This window comes from Protomyctophum parallelum (genome assembly GCF_964188405.1).
Source record: "Protomyctophum parallelum genome assembly, chromosome: 21".
Taxonomy (NCBI): domain Eukaryota; kingdom Metazoa; phylum Chordata; class Actinopteri; order Myctophiformes; family Myctophidae; genus Protomyctophum; species Protomyctophum parallelum.
In genome coordinates this window covers 6,189,544-6,206,788 of record NC_139713.1, presented here as the reverse complement: position 1 = coordinate 6,206,788, position 17,245 = coordinate 6,189,544, and the positions used below count along the sequence as shown (strand labels likewise).

The 17,245-nt window shown below is 43.8% G+C and overlaps 1 protein-coding gene across 1 annotated transcript in view; it reads left to right on the top strand.

The window, feature by feature from the left end:
• Positions 1-4,045: 4,045 nt before the first annotated feature.
• ddx56 (DEAD (Asp-Glu-Ala-Asp) box helicase 56) overlaps positions 4,046-17,245 on the top strand; it is a 22,239-nt gene continuing 9,039 nt past the window's right edge. Inside the window, exons 1-6 of the mRNA XM_083793488.1 lie at positions 4,046-4,149; positions 6,053-6,214; positions 7,647-7,801; positions 9,843-10,013; positions 10,593-10,683; positions 12,706-12,947. Of these exons, the coding sequence (XP_083649614.1) occupies positions 4,090-4,149; positions 6,053-6,214; positions 7,647-7,801; positions 9,843-10,013; positions 10,593-10,683; positions 12,706-12,947 (881 nt within the window). The 5' untranslated portion in view covers positions 4,046-4,089. The remainder of the gene's footprint in view (positions 4,150-6,052; positions 6,215-7,646; positions 7,802-9,842; positions 10,014-10,592; positions 10,684-12,705; positions 12,948-17,245) is intronic.

Below are 17,245 nucleotides of genomic sequence, written 5' to 3'. Positions count from 1 at the left end.
CAGCGCTCACTCCACACCAGGGGAACAGGTCAATTACTGCATGAGAGCTTTTAGCTGCCAAGGAGGAGACGTCAATGATGTCTGAATCCCATCAGACATCTTTTAGTTCCATATTATATACCAGTGTATTCCCAAACATTTTCATGTCAGGGACCCCCATTTTTGTTTTTAGCAGAAGGCCACTGCACACCTCAGAAGGCTGGTGACAGGTGCGTATAGGGCAATAGAGCATACGTTAAAAAGGGTATCTTTGAAAAACAAAGACACCAAAATGTGTGTGGGACCTTTTTCTTTGTTTTTCAAAGATACCCTTCTTAAAGGACCCCCAAATTGACACCTATTAGCCCGCGGACGCCCATTTGAAAAGATACTGTATGCCAGGGACCCCCATGAGAGAAGTTTTTCTTTACGGCTCTAGCAGTGATTCTCAACCCGTTTAATTTCAAGGACCCCCGCAGTTTGACATGCATTAGTCTACCGATCCCCCGTTTAATGGCATTTTTTTATCTCTGAGACGCCAATTTATATTGTAAAATCAATGTTAATGTAACTCTGAGACTGAGTGTGTACAAATTTGTACCCATTTGTACATAGGGGTACAAATGGATACCCATTGTGGATACCCATTTGTACCCCTGTAGCCTAGGGTCCCTGGACTCCTTAGCTGAGAGAGAGAGAGGTTGTGAGCTTGTAGATCTGCTATTTTTGGCTACGGTTCTCATCAGAATATAGGGATGCTATATAGCAACGGTTCTCTGACATTAAAGTGAAACATGTTATTATACTGATCAGCATACAGCTCTGCTTAACAGGCTGGGTGTGCATGATAATGCTGGTCTTTGCAAATATATAGAAATATGTTCTCAGCGACCCACTGTTCCGGTAACCCTACAATGTATCTAATGTATGCACACATCTGGCTTGCTTTTAACTGATACTCAAATACCATACCTCATTGTTTTTGTTAATAACTTCAATTCATTCCTAACAGGCCAGGCTAGCCTAAATAAGTCAATATGGCGGTCCATTTTCCAATATATGACTATACACACACACACACACACACACACACACACACACACACACACACACACACACACACACACACACACACACACACACACACTGTTGAAGGAAGTGGCTCGTTTATAGGCCCTGTAGTTAAAAGCGAATCACTTTGATGCTCCAGGATATGAGTGCATCAAAACATGTCTGATTGCACTTCCAATATTATGTGTAAACAGTCCCAAAGCTTTTAGGAGCTTGACATGAATTCCACACTGTCTCTCAATCTGCAGGTGGACATGATATTGGTTCTGTCTACAGCCTGTAGCAGTGCATGTGTTGTAATTAAAGCAGTGGATCCCAAGGTTTTTCATGCCAAGGACCCCAAATTGACACTAGTTATCCCACGGACCCACGTACAAATGGAACCGCAATGGTTCCATTTGTATACACTCTCAGAGTTACAGACCCATGAGGGTCCATTTGGTTCCAAACTATCATTTAGCTGGGGACCCCCTGGACCTCCCTCAAGGACCCCTGGGGGTCCCCGGACCCCATGCACTTGGGGAACCACTGTTGTAAAGTCAGTGGAGCAAGACAATCCGTTTTAAAGAGAGCACCAATATGTTTGAACATTATGAAAAATACCATTTGGTATTTCAGCAATTAACTACACAAGTGCTGCTTGCATTTTCCATCTAGACTTGACTACCGGTATATATATATATATATATATATATATATATATATATATATATATATATATATATATATATATATATATATGCTAGGCCTATTTTTAAACGGCGATATTCAGGGTTTTTAGTAGCCTATATATCTAGTTAAATAGATATAGCGACTAAAACATCGCCTAACCCATCGCAGCCCTGCCTAAACCTAACCGGGACATCATGTGGCCTAGTACTGGCTCTTAATTGTGCCCGAAGGAAAGCCAGCAAGTGCGCACGCCTCACGCAGCTATAGGCAGCACAAACGAAACGAAGCATTAAAATATAACACATGAAACAATATTTAAATATTATCCTCCTTCCTACCTGGCAAATAACGTGTTATCCGATCAGCTATCCGCGGGCCGGCTTATATATATTTTAAAAAAAATCAATAACGGCAAAATAAGAAACACAAATCCAGTCAGTGGCAATAGAAACAGCAGCCGCTTCGTGTCTGTACAGCGGCGGAGGACGGAGGAGGATGGAGGCTGGATCACAGGATCAGATGGATTGGGTGTGGGTGTGTGGGTGGGTGTGGAGCCGGAGGGGTGGGTGGTTAGTGAGGGTGGGTGGGTGGGTGGGGGTGATAGGAGCCAAGGTGGTGCTCTGGTGGTGTTTTAAGAAGCTGCAGGAGGAGGAGGAGCAGTGGCGTGCACATATAGACACTAGGGGTGCTAGAGCACCCCCTGCCCTTTTTGGCAATGTGCTCTAAAAAAAAAAAACATTTAATTTTTTTGTCTTAATGTGTAGTGTGTGGACCATGGTGACATTGATCAAATCTTGATAAAAAACGCTTCTACTATATTATTTAGAACCCCACAATCTAAAGCTATGTTTCTATGTCAGTGGTTCTTCGATAAAAAAATAAATAGCAGACCTACAAGCTCGTAGCGCGCCACTCGGTGGCGCGCTATGAGCTTGTAGATCTGCTATTTTTCAATAGCTTAAGCACCAAAATGCGCTGCACAAGGTGCCCTTTTTTTTTCACTTGAGCACCTGCCCCTCTAAATGTCTGTGCACGCCACTGAGGAGGAGGAGGAGGTTTTCCTGTTGCTCAGCATGCAGCTATAACAGTAACACACACATGGATCAGTCCATTTGGTGGGGAAGCCAAGGGGAACAATTACAATATGGCATGACACTGCGTAATAATCGGGCTTTTTAAACATGTGTTCTTCTTGTGTAACGAACTGTAAAGTACAGTAGGCCTATAGGCTAATATCACTGGTCCAAATTAAAGCTCTATATTGACTGCTGATATTAAAGCACATGGTGGAGTTCAAACGTGGACATTCCTCCAGAATTTACCTTTTTATATATTATTATTAGGATCATCATGCGTGTGTTACTGTACTGTCTGTGCATTCTAAATAATTGAAGAAATTATTATGGCAAAAAGAGGGTTCGATGTTCCCATTCAGCCACAGGAGGGCAGCACAAATCAATGATTCATGATTTGAAGCCAATACTTTCTAATTGAGGCACTAACTAGCCTATAGATGTATCCTAGGGCAGTCACTGCCCCAGGGGGTCCACAGCTAAATGATAGTTATGAACCAATCATGCGAGTGTACGAACGGGTCCATTTGGTTACATTTGTACACTCTCAGAGTTAAATTTACATTGATTTTACAATATCATTTTGGATCCCGGGGCCAGAGATATAAATGCCATTAAATGTCAGCCTGGTTTTCTTTTTCTTTTTTTTTTCTTAGCTGAGCAGGTGCTCATTTTCAGCAGAAACACACACACACACACACACACACACACACACACACACACACACACACACACACACACACACACACACACACACACACACACACACACACACACACACACACACACACACACACACACACACACACACACACACACACACACACACACACACACACACACACATTTGGGTCGTCCACTCACAGTTAACAGTCTTTGTATTGAGTTTGTGCTTGAAATGTACTGTAATTCTACAAACTGTTAATAAATATTTCAATCAATCAATCAAAAAACTGAGGTGTTGGGTGAGTGATGACAGTGATCACTTCCCCACCCAGATTATCGGGGAATCGAACCAGCAACCTTTCGGCAACAAGGGCGCTCCTCTAACCCTTAGGTCACCGCTGCCCCTGTAGACTATAATATAAAACTGCAGGGGGGTTCTTGATATGAAAATGTTTGAGAACCACTGGCCTCTGACAACACTGGGCTCCAATTGGAAGCAAACGAGGCCCTCTGGTGGATTCTGTTGGTACAACAACAAGGTTTCCCCAATAGTCCGTGACGTATAATGCCAGCGACAGTGTGCGCAGCGACACACGTGTGTGTGTGTGTGTGTGTGTAGACTGTAAAGATGGCGAGCAGCAGAAGGCTACAGTTCCATGAGATGGGTTTAGATGATCGCATTTTAAAGGTAATAAGAAGAAGAGTTTTACTCCTTAACAGACAGTAACACATTTCTGTTTATGTATCTCTGAGAGGTTTACAGTGTAACCATGTTTTCTGATTAATTGAAAAGGGTGGACCCTGTTGTAAACAAGTGTAATGTGTCGTCAGTCTTTGTATTGAGTTGTGCTTTTCATGTGAAATGTACCCATTCTGCAAACTGTTAATACATACTTCAATCAATCAGACAAAAACCAAGTGGACACTTCCGGGTGCATCTATTTACATTTGTATCCTTAATTATGTGTACCATGGCCATGCTACTATAGCTGTTACCAGGCTGGTGGTTGTGTTTATAAAGCATTATATTGAATACAATTAGTTCAAAATTAATGTAACAACTAGCACATATTCATGACTATGTTAATACATTGTATCTAGTACAATTGTATGGTAGAGTATGTTAATACAATACAACTAGCACAAATAATTGCGATTACAGGATTATGTGACAGGCTAGCCCTCCAAGCAGAACCCAATGGTACTGAAGTTTCTGACATTTTGTTCGACCCAGACCATGGGGTCCTGTTCCACTGCTACCATGCCACCTGGGACGCACCCATTTTAAAACATAAACAACATGTTTCGTGGCTCCCCGCGCTCTATGACGATATTATTCAGTGTGAGGCTTTCTGAATATGTGAAGTATAAGTATCCATACATGCCGCTGCGAATATCTCCTGTGGCGCGGAAGCCGTTAAGTATTTTTGAGTGGTGCAAACCACTCCTACAACCAGCTTGCAATGTCTTCGTACCTGTTTGTTTGTGTGTGTGTCTGTGTGTTTGTTTGTTTGTTTGTGTGTGTGTGTGTGTGTGTGTCTGTCTGTGTGAGCATGAGTATGTGACTTAATAATAGCAGTAGGGGGCGCCAGAAACAGTGAGAGGGGTAGTGACTCTAATGAGAGAGAGTGAGAGAGAGAGAGAGAGAGAGAGAGAGAGAGGGGGGGGGGGGGGGGGGGGGGGGGGAATTGCACCACTCAGTTCACACGTGTGTGATTTTTAATCTATGTTTGCCCGATTTGGAAGCTTGGATTAATCTCTTCCTTCCTTGTTTATTGACACCTCATTGTACCGCCTATCTGGCTAGCTAGTGGCGCTATAGCTATGACAGAGCAGATCAGAGGCAGGGACGTAGCCGCACAAGCCAACCGCACACCGGGAGGCGGTACAATAAACGGTAAACAAACAAGAAGAAATAAAGCGACCAAATCGGTCAAACAAAGATTAAAAATACTTAGCGGCTTCCGCGCCACAGGAGATATTCGCAGCGGGATGTATAGCTACTTAAAGTTCCCGAATTCAGAATAACTCAAGTAAAATAACGCCGTCTTTTGGCGCAGATCCTATTTTAGAGAGAATTTCTACATCCGTGTCCAGGGATTTCCATACGAAAATATAGTCATGAACAGGGACCCTACGTAAAACTCATAAAAATTTCAGAAAAGCTTTACGTAGGGTCCCGAGAGGGGCTAGTGACAGGCCTAAATATTCATTACTTTTTTGAAGATTTTTGTCATTTAAGCCCAAATATTTCTACAGTTGCTACAAATGGCTACAAAACATGTTGATAGCCAGTCATTCATTATGGCATGAACTTCAGAAGAAGTTAGAATTAGTGCATTTTCAAATAGTTTTTTCTAGGAAGGAACCCACAGTAGCAAAGATCTTAGTTAAAAATGTTCACTTTAAAAATATGTATGGTGTTATATTCAAAGACTTGCACAAATCTTCACGATTTCTTTCCCTAACTAGCAGATCTACAAGCTAGCGGATTCTCCAAATCCATGATTATATTTTACTTCAGATTTTAAAGTCACTATTCTGAATTCTGTTGTTAAACGACTGTTCTGTTCTGACCATGACTTTGGCAGGCTCTTGCAGACCTGAACTGGGCTCAGCCCACCCTGATCCAAGAGAAAGCCATTCCTCTGGCTCTGGAAGGCAAAGACCTGTTGGCCCGGGCCAGGACCGGTTCTGGGAAAACGGCTGCCTATGCTTTGCCCGTCATACAGCGCATCCTGGACTCCAAACAGGTGAGAGAACTGGCAGCACTGACATGATTATGTTTACTTGCCGATTGTCATATGCAATGTAAATTGCTCTGGATTAAGAGCGTCTGCTAAATGCCTAAATTGTCAAAGTAATAGAGGGCATGTGAGAATCGAGTGGCAAAGTGAATTTAATGTTGTTTAAAATAATTTAATGCAATCAAATAGGACTTTTCTGTTTGGATGTATGAGCTGTCAAGGCCAGGAAGTAGTTTTTTGCCACTCAGTAGACGTTCCTGCATAACTTCCGGATATGATGATGATGTCTCGCGCATACCCTCTATTGTGAATATCAATTTAATTGTGTGGATTTTAGGCCTTGTAAATGAAATGCACATGGTAAATATGACAAAAACTTAAATAGGCAAAGAAATGTCCGATACCAATAATCAAAATAAATAACGTATTATGGCTAAAATACGTCAAATTTATTTCATATTTCAAAACAGTGGAAATAGCCCATCTACAAACTAACATGTCATTGGTTATAAAAAGAAAGAGAGCGATCAGAACATTCATTGCCATCTTGTCTTCTTATTGTGTGTGTGTCTTTCAGAGGGTCAGTGGGCAGGACGTGAGGGCATTGATCCTGTATTGTGTGTGTGTGTCTTTCAGAGGGTCAGAGGGCAGGATGTGAGGGCATTGATCCTTATTGTGTGTGTGTGTGTGTCTTTCAGAGGGTCAGAGGGCAGGATGTGAGGGCATTGATCCTGTGTGTGTGTGTGTGTGTCTTTCAGAGGGTCAGTGGGCAGGGCGTGAGGGCATTGATCCTTATTGTGTGTGTGTCTTTCAGAGGGTCAGAGGGCAGGGCGTGAGGGCATTGATCCTGTATTGTGTGTCTTTCAGAGGGTCAGTGGACAGGGCGTGAGGGCATTGATCCTTATTGTGTGTGTGTGTGTGTCTTTCAGAGGGTCAGAGGGCAGGATGTGAGGGCATTGATCCTGTATTGTGTGTGTGTGTCTTTCAGAGGGTCAGAGGGCAGGGCGTGAGGGCATTGATCCTGTATTGTGTGTCTTTCAGAGGGTCAGAGGGCAGGACGTGAGGGCATTGATCCTGTATTGTGTGTGTGTGTGTCTTTCAGAGGGTCAGAGGGCAGGACGTGAGGGCATTGATCCTGTATTGTGTGTGTGTGTCTTTCAGAGGGTCAGTGGGCAGGGCGTGAGGGCATTGATCCTGTATTGTGTGTGTGTGTCTTTCAGAGGGTCAGAGGGCAGGACGTGAGGGCATTGATCCTGTATTGTGTGTGTGTGTCTTTCAGAGGGTCAGAGGGCAGGATGTGATGGCATTGATCCTGTATTGTGTGTCTTTCAGAGGGTCAGTGGGCAGGACGTGAGGGCATTGATCCTGTATTGTGTGTCTTTCAGAGGGTCAGTGGGCAGGATGTGATGGCATTGATCCTGTATTGTGTGTCTTTCAGAGGGTCAGAGGGCAGGATGTGAGGGCATTGATCCTGGTGCCCACCAAGGAGCTGGGTCAGCAGGTCCAGGCCATGATCCGTCAGCTGACCGCCTACTGCGCCAGGGAGGTCAGAGTGGCCGACATCTCTGGCAAGGCCGATGTCTCTGCCCAGAGGTCAGTGCCCTTTTGGTGTTTTAAGCATTGTTATACTTTAGCCATTGAAAAATAGCAGATCTACAAAGCTCATAGCGCGGCACCGAGTGGCGCGCTATGAGCTTGTAGGTCTGCTATTTCTTTTAATCGTGAAAATGTGGCGCAAATCTTTGAATATATATTCTTTCAGAGCCAAAGTTTTTAACTCAAATCTTTGCTTCTGGGGGGTCCCTGGAACAACATATTTTCAGATGGGGGTTGGCGGCCAATTATATAATCTTGGGGGTCCTTGACATAAAAACATAGGGTTTTTCAGAAAACTGTCAGGATTCAGAAGACATTTGTAGTTCCCAGGTCAAAATGGGTTAATAGAACTATTAATCTCTCTCGATTAATCGAAAAAGGAGTTCCATCGAATAAAATAATGGATACTTGCAGTCCTAGTCGGTACAGAAGTCAATATATGTCTTGATGACACAATAAAACACTGCTGCCCTGGATTCTATACAGTAGTAGTCAGTGGCACTAGCTTGTTTATGTTTGGCTTTGCGGCGCAGAAAAACGATTCATGCAACGTTTTGTGGAATCAGAGCCGTCTAATCAGAGGGAACACATTATCTTATTTGTCACAGCTATCCATGTTGTCCAGATGGACTGTAGATAAAGATGATCCACTTCAACCCTTAGCGTCCCTATTCTGGGGGTCGAACATTCAGTGAAAATGGCTACAAGCTCACACTAAAATCCCATAATACATTATCTGCCTTGGTTTGCATTGGTACCCTTGAGTCGTTTTAACCCATTCTGACCGGGCACCCGTTTTGGTGTCAGCATCATGTTATGCTTTAGCTATTTAAAAATAGCAGATCTACAAGCTCATATCGCGCCACCGAGTGGCGCGATACGAGCTTGTAGGTCTGCTATTTTTGAAGAATCGAAGAGCGACTGACATTTTTTAGAATCTGATCTCAGGTCAGAATGGGTTCATCAGACCAGTGTGTGTCCGGCGGAAACCTCGCATGAATCTGATCTCAGGTCAGAATGGGTTAAATCCTTGGTGAGCATACAGACCCCCACAATATGTAACTGTTTTTAGATCGTTTTGAAATTTGTTTTAGCTTTTGATTTGTAAACTTATGTAATTCACATTTATATCCTTTGTTTTTCTTTTCCTGATCTTCTGATGTATTGTGATGTTTTTTTCTTTCTTTTTCGATATGATATTGTATTACTCGACGACACTGAAAATGAGTTTGATTACTCAGTGTAATTTCGAGAATAAACAAAACTTGAATGAATGTTTGTAAAGCACTCAATTTAATCAGACCAGTGTGTGTCCAGTGGAAACCTCGTATGAATCTGATCTCAGGTCAGAACGGGGGTCCTAATCCCTTGTGTTTCTGGGCATCAGGCCCATCCTGATGGAGAAGACATTTTTAGAATCTGATCTCAGGTCAGAATGGGGGTCCTAATCCCTTGTGTTTCTGGGCACCAGGCCCATCCTGATGGAGAAGACATTTTTAGAATCTGATCTCAGGTCAGAACGGGTTATCCTAATCCCTTGTGTTTCTGGGCACCACCAGGCCCATCCTGATGGAGAAGACATTTTTAGAATCTGATCTCAGGTCAGAATGGGGTCCTAATCCCTTGTGTTTCTGGGCACCAGGCCCATCCTGATGGAGAAGACATTTTTAGAATCTGATCTCAGGTCAGAATGGGGTCCTAATCCCTTGTGTTTCTGGGCATCAGGCCCATCCTGATGGAGAAGACATTTTTAGAATCTGATCTCAGGTCAGAATGGGGTCCTAATCCCTTGTGTTTCTGGGCACCAGGCCCATCCTGATGGAGAAGACATTTTTAGAATCTGATCTCAGGTCAGAATGGGTTCATCAGACCAGTGTGTGTCCAGTGGAAACCTCGTATGAATCTGATCTCAGGTCAGAATGGGGTCCTAATCCCTTGTGTTTGTGGGCACCAGGCCCATCCTGATGGAGAAGACATTTTTAGAATCTGATCTCAGGTCAGAACGGGGGTCCTAATCCCTTGTGTTTCTGGGCACCAGGCCCATCCTGATGGAGAAGCCTGACGTGGTGGTGGGCACGCCGTCCCGGGTTCTGATGCACCTGAACGCCCAGAACCTGCTCCTCACCTCCTCCCTGGAGATCCTGGTCATCGACGAGGCCGACCTGCTCTTCTCCTTCGGCTTCGAGGCGGACCTCAAGAGCCTGTTGTGGTGAGAACGAACACCAGGGGTGTTTCTGCCAGCAAATCTCTCTTTTAGTTTATGGTCATAGTCTTTGGAATGATTTTAGTCATCTGGAATGTTTTAGTGTTAGTCTAGTATTAGTGGACTAAATATCATAAGATTTTAGTCTAAAATGTATTTTGGCGGGCCTTGATGCCGTCGTAATGGCTGATTTTACAGTAATGGCTGATTTTAAAATAGCAGATCTACAAGCTCACAACGCGTCGCGCTGAGACGCATTGTGAGCTTGTAGATCGGCTATTTTCAGCATGCAACCAATTGTAAAAAGACTAATTGTACTAATTGTATAATTGTATTGTAAAATTGTATAAAGACTTATATATGGATCTCTTGTCCACTAGTCCCTTCCTAACATTTTAGTCTAGTTTTTATTTGTTGACGAAATGTTCAGTTAATTTAACTCTGAGAGTTATCAAACTATCATTTAGCTGGGGACTCCCTGGAAGTTCCCTCAAGGACCCCTGGGGGTCCCCGGACCCCCATTTTGGGAACCACTGATATATAGTATACATTAAATCCCCTGTTCTTGTTGCTTGTGTAACACAGCCACCTGCCAAAGATCTACCAGTCCTTCCTGATGTCGGCCACGCTGTCTGAGGACGTAGAGGCTCTGAAAGAACTGCTGCTGCACAACCCCGTAAGAGACACGCACACACGCACACACACACACACACACACACACACACACGCACGCACGCACGCACGCACGCACGCGCACACACACACACACACACACACACACACACACACACACACACACACACACACACACACACACAGTGTCATGTGTGTCAGGGCCCCTCTGGTCACAAGTCTAGACTTTCTCTCATCCATTTAATGTACACAAACGCACTGTAAGGTCGCACACACGCACACACACACACACACACACACACACACACACACACACACACACACACTGTAAGGTCATACACAAACACACAACAACATGTAATAGTGGTTTGACGAATGTCCACGGTCATTCTAGTGGTTTTGTTGTGACATGGATCAACGGTTCAGATAGGGACACAGACCTATATATGCATGTTTCACATCATGTTCTGTGGAAGGTGATAAAGAATATGTGTAGCAATAACTACATAGGAACATGAAATCACATTATCTGAGCAAAAATGTGCCCACATCAACAGACAGACAAATTCAAGCATACACAAACATAAATGTGTTATGGCAAATGAGGTGATCTAGGGGGAAATGCTTTCCTGCACAGATGTGTTTTCAGCAGTGTCTTGACTTAAAGCAGTGGTTTTCAAACTTCTCACATCAAGACCCATTATTTATTCGGCATTTGAGGCACAAACCACCATTTGATGAGATTTAACCCCTCAGACCCAAAACTAAACATATTTTGTTTCTTGTCATCGGATAAGCATTTGTCCACAATTCCATGTTGTATTGATGTTAGTACCATTAGGAGACATAACAGGCAAATGTTGATCAAAAATAAAAATAATATTTTATTATTACAATAAAAATGTGTAGACTTCTTTCAAAATTAACTTACGGTAAGTAATGCAGATGTTATAACAATAATTTAACTCATTAAGCCCTCATTAGCCCTTCACTAAGTCCCTCCCCAACCCATCCTTGTCCAATAGGCACGTTAGCAGCGAAGAAAGCTTGACCTGCATAGCATACCGTTGCTAAACTATTTGGATTGGGTATTGGACAATCGCTTTTTTGGGGTGGGGTTTAGTGAAGGGCTAATTGAGGTCATGAAAACCTAAAAGAAAAACGAAGAATAAATTAACCCATTTTGGGGCGGGAACCCCTTTTTGTGTTAGCATTATGTTATGCTTTAGCTATTGAAAAATAGCAGATCTACAAGCTCATAGCGCGCCACCGAGTGGCGCGCTACGAGCTTGTAGGTCAGCTATTTTTGAAAAATCGAAGAACGACTGACATAGAAACATAGCTTTTTCAGAAAACTGTCTGGATGTAGAAGACATTTTTAGAATCTGATCTCAGGTCAGAATGGGTTCAAATTAATCTCACGAAACCTGGTTTCAGGTGATCCTGAAGCTCCACGGCTCCCAGCTCCCAGACAGCGGTCAGCTGTCTCAGTACAGCGTCCTCCTCATAGCTCCCAGCCAGTGTTGTTTTTGGCAGCAAATTTCTATTTTAGTTTTAGTCATATAGTCTCCTGAATAGTTTTCACTTAGTCTTAGTCACATTTTAGTCACCTGGAATGTATTAGTGTTAGTCTAGTTTTAGTCGACTAAATGTCATAAGATTTTAGTCGACTAAATCTACAGGTGATTTAGTCGACTAAAATGTATTTTTGCGGGCCTTGTTGCCGTCATAATGACTTTTTTTACACTTGCTGAAAATAGCCGATCTACAAGCTCTGCGACGCGTTGTGAGCTTGTAACCAAGTGTAAAATGACTCATACTGGATCTGTTGTCCACTAGTCCCTTCCTAACATTTTAGTCTAGTTTTTATTTGTTGACACAATTGTCAGTATATTTAGTCTTAGTTTTAGTCACCATAGCATAGTTTTAATTTAGTTTCCATTTAGTTTTCTTCAGTGGAAACGGTAGTCGACGAACATTTTTCGTCTTAGTTTTAGTCGACGAAAACAACACTGCTCCCAGCTCCCAGACAGCGGTCAGCTGTAACTCTATGGTTGTTCCTCAGGTCATCCTGAAGCTCCAGGGCTCCCAGCTCCCGGACAGCGGTCAGCTGTCTCAGTACAGCATCCGCTGCGAGGAGGAGGACAAGTTCCTGCTGATCTACACGCTGCTGAAGCTGCGCCTGGTGCAGGGCAAGACGCTGCTGTTCGTGGGCGCCGTGGAGCGCTGCTACCGCCTCAAGCTGTTCCTGGAGCAGTTCAGCATCCCCGCCTGCGTGCTCAACTCGGAGCTGCCCGTCCAGTCCAGGTACAGGAGGCCAGGAGAGAGAGAGAGAGAGAGACGGCCATGATTTCGTGAAAATTATAGCCGCCTACAAGTAGTACAACAGGGGTTTTCGGCCCAGGCCGTGGCGTAACCGTCTGGGCACCCGACTGGTAATCCAGTCGCAGTGTGCCGCGGGTTCGACTCCCGAGCCCGACACGGCCTTTACTGCATGTCATCCCCCCCCATCTCTCTCCCGTTTCCTGTCAGCCTACTGTCTGTCCCTTAAAAAAACAAAACAATAAAAGGCGTAAGCCGCAAAAAATAGGACCACCATTTGATGAGATTTAGCCTCTCAGATCCAAAACATAGAATATTTTGTTAATATTTTGATAAGATTTTGTTCACAATTCCATGCTGTAGTACCGTACTGACGTTGTATTAGATGAGATATAACAAACAAAGGCAAACGACTAGACTACTTGTAAATTAGACTACTTGTAAATTAATGAATGCAGATGTTTAACAATAATTGAACTCTTGTCATGCACTAGGGGATGCATGGCAAAACAGGGAGTCCACACAAGAGCATAAACGTTTTGTAATGATATTTATTATAATAAGATAATTAAAGAATAGCAAAATAATGAAGTGTGGGATGTGAGGATATGAGTCATCAGTAATGTGTGCAGTGTGTGGATGCATGGAGAGTGGTGTGTGCGTGTTGTATTAGCTGGTGCAAAACATAACTCAAACAAAAGGTCGGTTAGGCCCTTGAGCCAGGTGGCAACCTGTAACAGGTCCTGCTTGCAGGGAGGACAGAGAGAGACTGAGCTCAGCCAGGAGAGCTCCCTATATAGTGCCCTAAGCTCCGCCCACCTCAGGTGAGCATTAATTGGGCTGACGGCCTGCTCCACTCTGCAAACACAGAGGTTGCTGGCTAGCCTACAGTGAGGCAGAGGGGGCAGGGCCGTCACACCCCCCTCCATAAAAATGAGGTTCCACCACATTATCTAAAAGGAAAACAAAACACAAATTAGCAACCAAGAACCAATATCATCCAAAACTAAACAAATCCAATAGCCACCTAATACTGTATAACAATGCCCCTGGATGCTCATTCTCCTATATAATAGTCCAGCTGTGGCCCCACTGCCCTCCGCATCTGCCCCGAATTAGCTCTGGCGAAATGACACTTGGGACAGGTGGGACTGGAGAACTACAATATCAATCTGCAAACCATAACCCAGGCTTAACAAAACAAGAAAATGTGCCCCTGTTCGCTCAACTATTAATACTTGTTACCTCCTCCACTTTGCCATGCCATCCTGCCCCCAGCCTCAGCAACCTTGTATACCAGGAGCGAATTAAGAGAACCAGAGACAGGACAGCCTATAGTGACAAGGAAACAAAATCACAGAGTGAGCAACAGTACAACACAAAACCAATCTACAATCACATTTTCAAAACCTTTTGATATGGAACATGACCAAACTGTGGGTGTGACAAATCCCATCCCATCCTTCTCTGATTTGACTTTGGAAGGGACGTCGATGTATTGTGATTTGTAAAGTATTGAGAAATGTTCAACCGACCTGGAACTGCCCCCGTCTCTGTAACTCTAGGTGAGGACCTAGTCACTCTGGCTGTACAAAGAGAAGGATTCACCGTTCCTGCTTTCACTACAGTCTGACTTGGGCAACATTGTTTTGTCACACGTCGCCTTGATTTGCCATGTTTGTTTTGTCGGTTTGATGAACAGTTTCTCTGAACTGACATGGGCCATTTTCGAGTGATCACATTCTGTACCTGATCTGCCCATACTCGCTCTCCACAGAGATCATTACCGAGAATTATGTCGACACCATCAACCGGCAACTCTGACCGCACCCCCATGTGAACCTCTCCACTCACCAAATCTGAAACGAGAGACATTTTATGCACTGGAACAGGAAAAACACCCATTCCCATTCCCTGAATTAAAATAGACTCCCCTGTGTCTGTTTCAGATGAAAAAGGTAATATAGAGGCTCGCACAAATGAATCAAGTGTACCACAGTCTCGCAGTACCTTTACTGGCACTCTTTTGTTACTTCCTTTGACCGCCAAGAACCCCTCCGAAATGAATGGTAGATACCCATCCATCCGTGGCTGCAAGCGCGAACCCTGCTGAGGTAACGCACCTGGCCTAAGTGAATTGGCCAGTGCAGCTGGTCTTATCTGTGAACTGGAAGACGAATCTTTAGATCTGAGAACTGGACATTGAAGTTTCCAGTGTCCAATTCCTTTGCAGTAGTGACATACCTCACCTGAGCTGTCCTGCCCGCTCGGTTTCACCACATGGTCAGCCTTGTGGCTGTAAAACTCAGAACTGCCCGTTACATGAGAAAATGGATCCCTGTAACCTTGTGTACTCTGGTCACTGAAATTGCCTTTATGAATCAACATGTATTCATCAGCCAAGACTGCTGCCTCACCTGGAGACTTTACTTTCTTCTCTGTGATGTATGTGGCAACATTAGATGGCACTGTGTTCTTGAACTGCTCCAAGACCACCAGGTTAAACAGTTGTTCGAAATCATCAACCTCAGATGATGAACACCAACGAGAAAACTGTGTAGTTAGATCTCGCACAAATTCCACATGAGACTGACCATCACATTTCCTCCAGGTACGGAAATGCTGTCTGTATGCCTCTGGCACCCTCTCATATATTTTTAACACTGCCTCTTTAACTTTTACATAACTCCTAGAGTCCATATGTGTTAACGCAGCAAATGCCTCTTGTGCTTTCCCTGTGAGTACCGACTGCACCATTAAAGCACAATCTGCATCTGTCCAATTTTGTGCCTCTGAAACTCTGTCAAATAAGAGAAAGAAGGTGTCAGGGTCCTTTTCATTAAACCTGGGAAGGAGCCTCAGGCTACTGCCAATGTCCATAGCTTTGACACCTCCTCCCCTTTCAGTATTACCATTATTCAATGCATCTGCTGATAACTTTCCCTGTTCAACCAACTCTAGCTTTTTGCATTCCAAATCTAATTTGGCCAATTCAGTTCGTTGTTTAATTTTTTCCACTTCCAAGGAATGTTGTTGTTTTAACATCAAAAGTTCTTTCCTCCATTTGAACTCAACCTCTGAACTGACCTCATCCTCCTTGTCTTCAACAGGCTGCAAAATGCCCTTGTCTACCAGACCACTGATTAGACCGGCCTTCATTGCTGCCTTGAGCTTTTCTGTCACTGTGATGTCATAATGTTTAGCAATAAACAATAGCTGATCCTTTGAACAATGATCAAGGTACTCCACTGAAGGAGACTTAATAAACTTATCCATAGCTGAACTCATTTCTCTGTTGGCAGGTTACAACAAACAAACAAATTTTTTTTAGCAACAAATCTAAGTGTTGGGGCTGTGAATTACAAGGTGCAGTACAGTAACTTTAAGTAAAATGGAACAAACCCCCCCCTAAATTACCTAGTATTCCTAACTAACTTACCTATCTTAACCTACCGTCGGCACCCGGGCATGAGGATTTCTCCCCTCCAGCCACCTAGTGTGACCCCCAAGATCCGCCGCTGACCAAAACTCTACTAAGAGTAAATCAAAGAAAAGAACAAACAGCCAACACCCTAACAGTGAAGCCGCTAAGGGATTTGTTCCAACCATAAACAAAATTAACACCTGCCAAACACATCCCAACACTTACCTCTGTTGTAATGCTGCACTCTGAGAACTGGGGCCAAATGCACTCTCTGTCCGGCTCCTAACCAAAAAACAAACAAACTCAAGTGTGAAACTCCCAACCAAGACAAACTCAACCGAATTTCAAAAAAACTGAAAAAACTTTAAACGAATTAATCAATTAATAAATCAATTAATCAATTATGTAAGGACGAGCCCCCATTTGTCATGCACTAGGGGATGCATGGCAAAACAGGGAGTCCACACAAGAGCATAAACGTTTTGTAATGATATTTATTATAATAAGATAATTAAAGAATAGCAAAATAATGAAGTGTGGGATGTGAGGATATGAGTCATCAGTAATGTGTGCAGTGTGTGGATGCATGGAGAGTGGTGTGTGCGTGTTGTATTAGCTGGTGCAAAACATAACTCAAACAAAAGGTCGGTTAGGCCCTTGAGCCAGGTGGCAACCTGTAACAGGTCCTGCTTGCAGGGAGGACAGAGAGAGACTGAGCTCAGCCAGGAGAGCTCCCTATATAGTGCCCTAAGCTCCGCCCACCTCAGGTGAGCATTAATTGGGCTGACGGCCTGCTCCACTCTGCAAACACAGAGGTTGCTGGCTAGCCTACAGTGAGGCAGAGGGGGCAGGGCCGTCA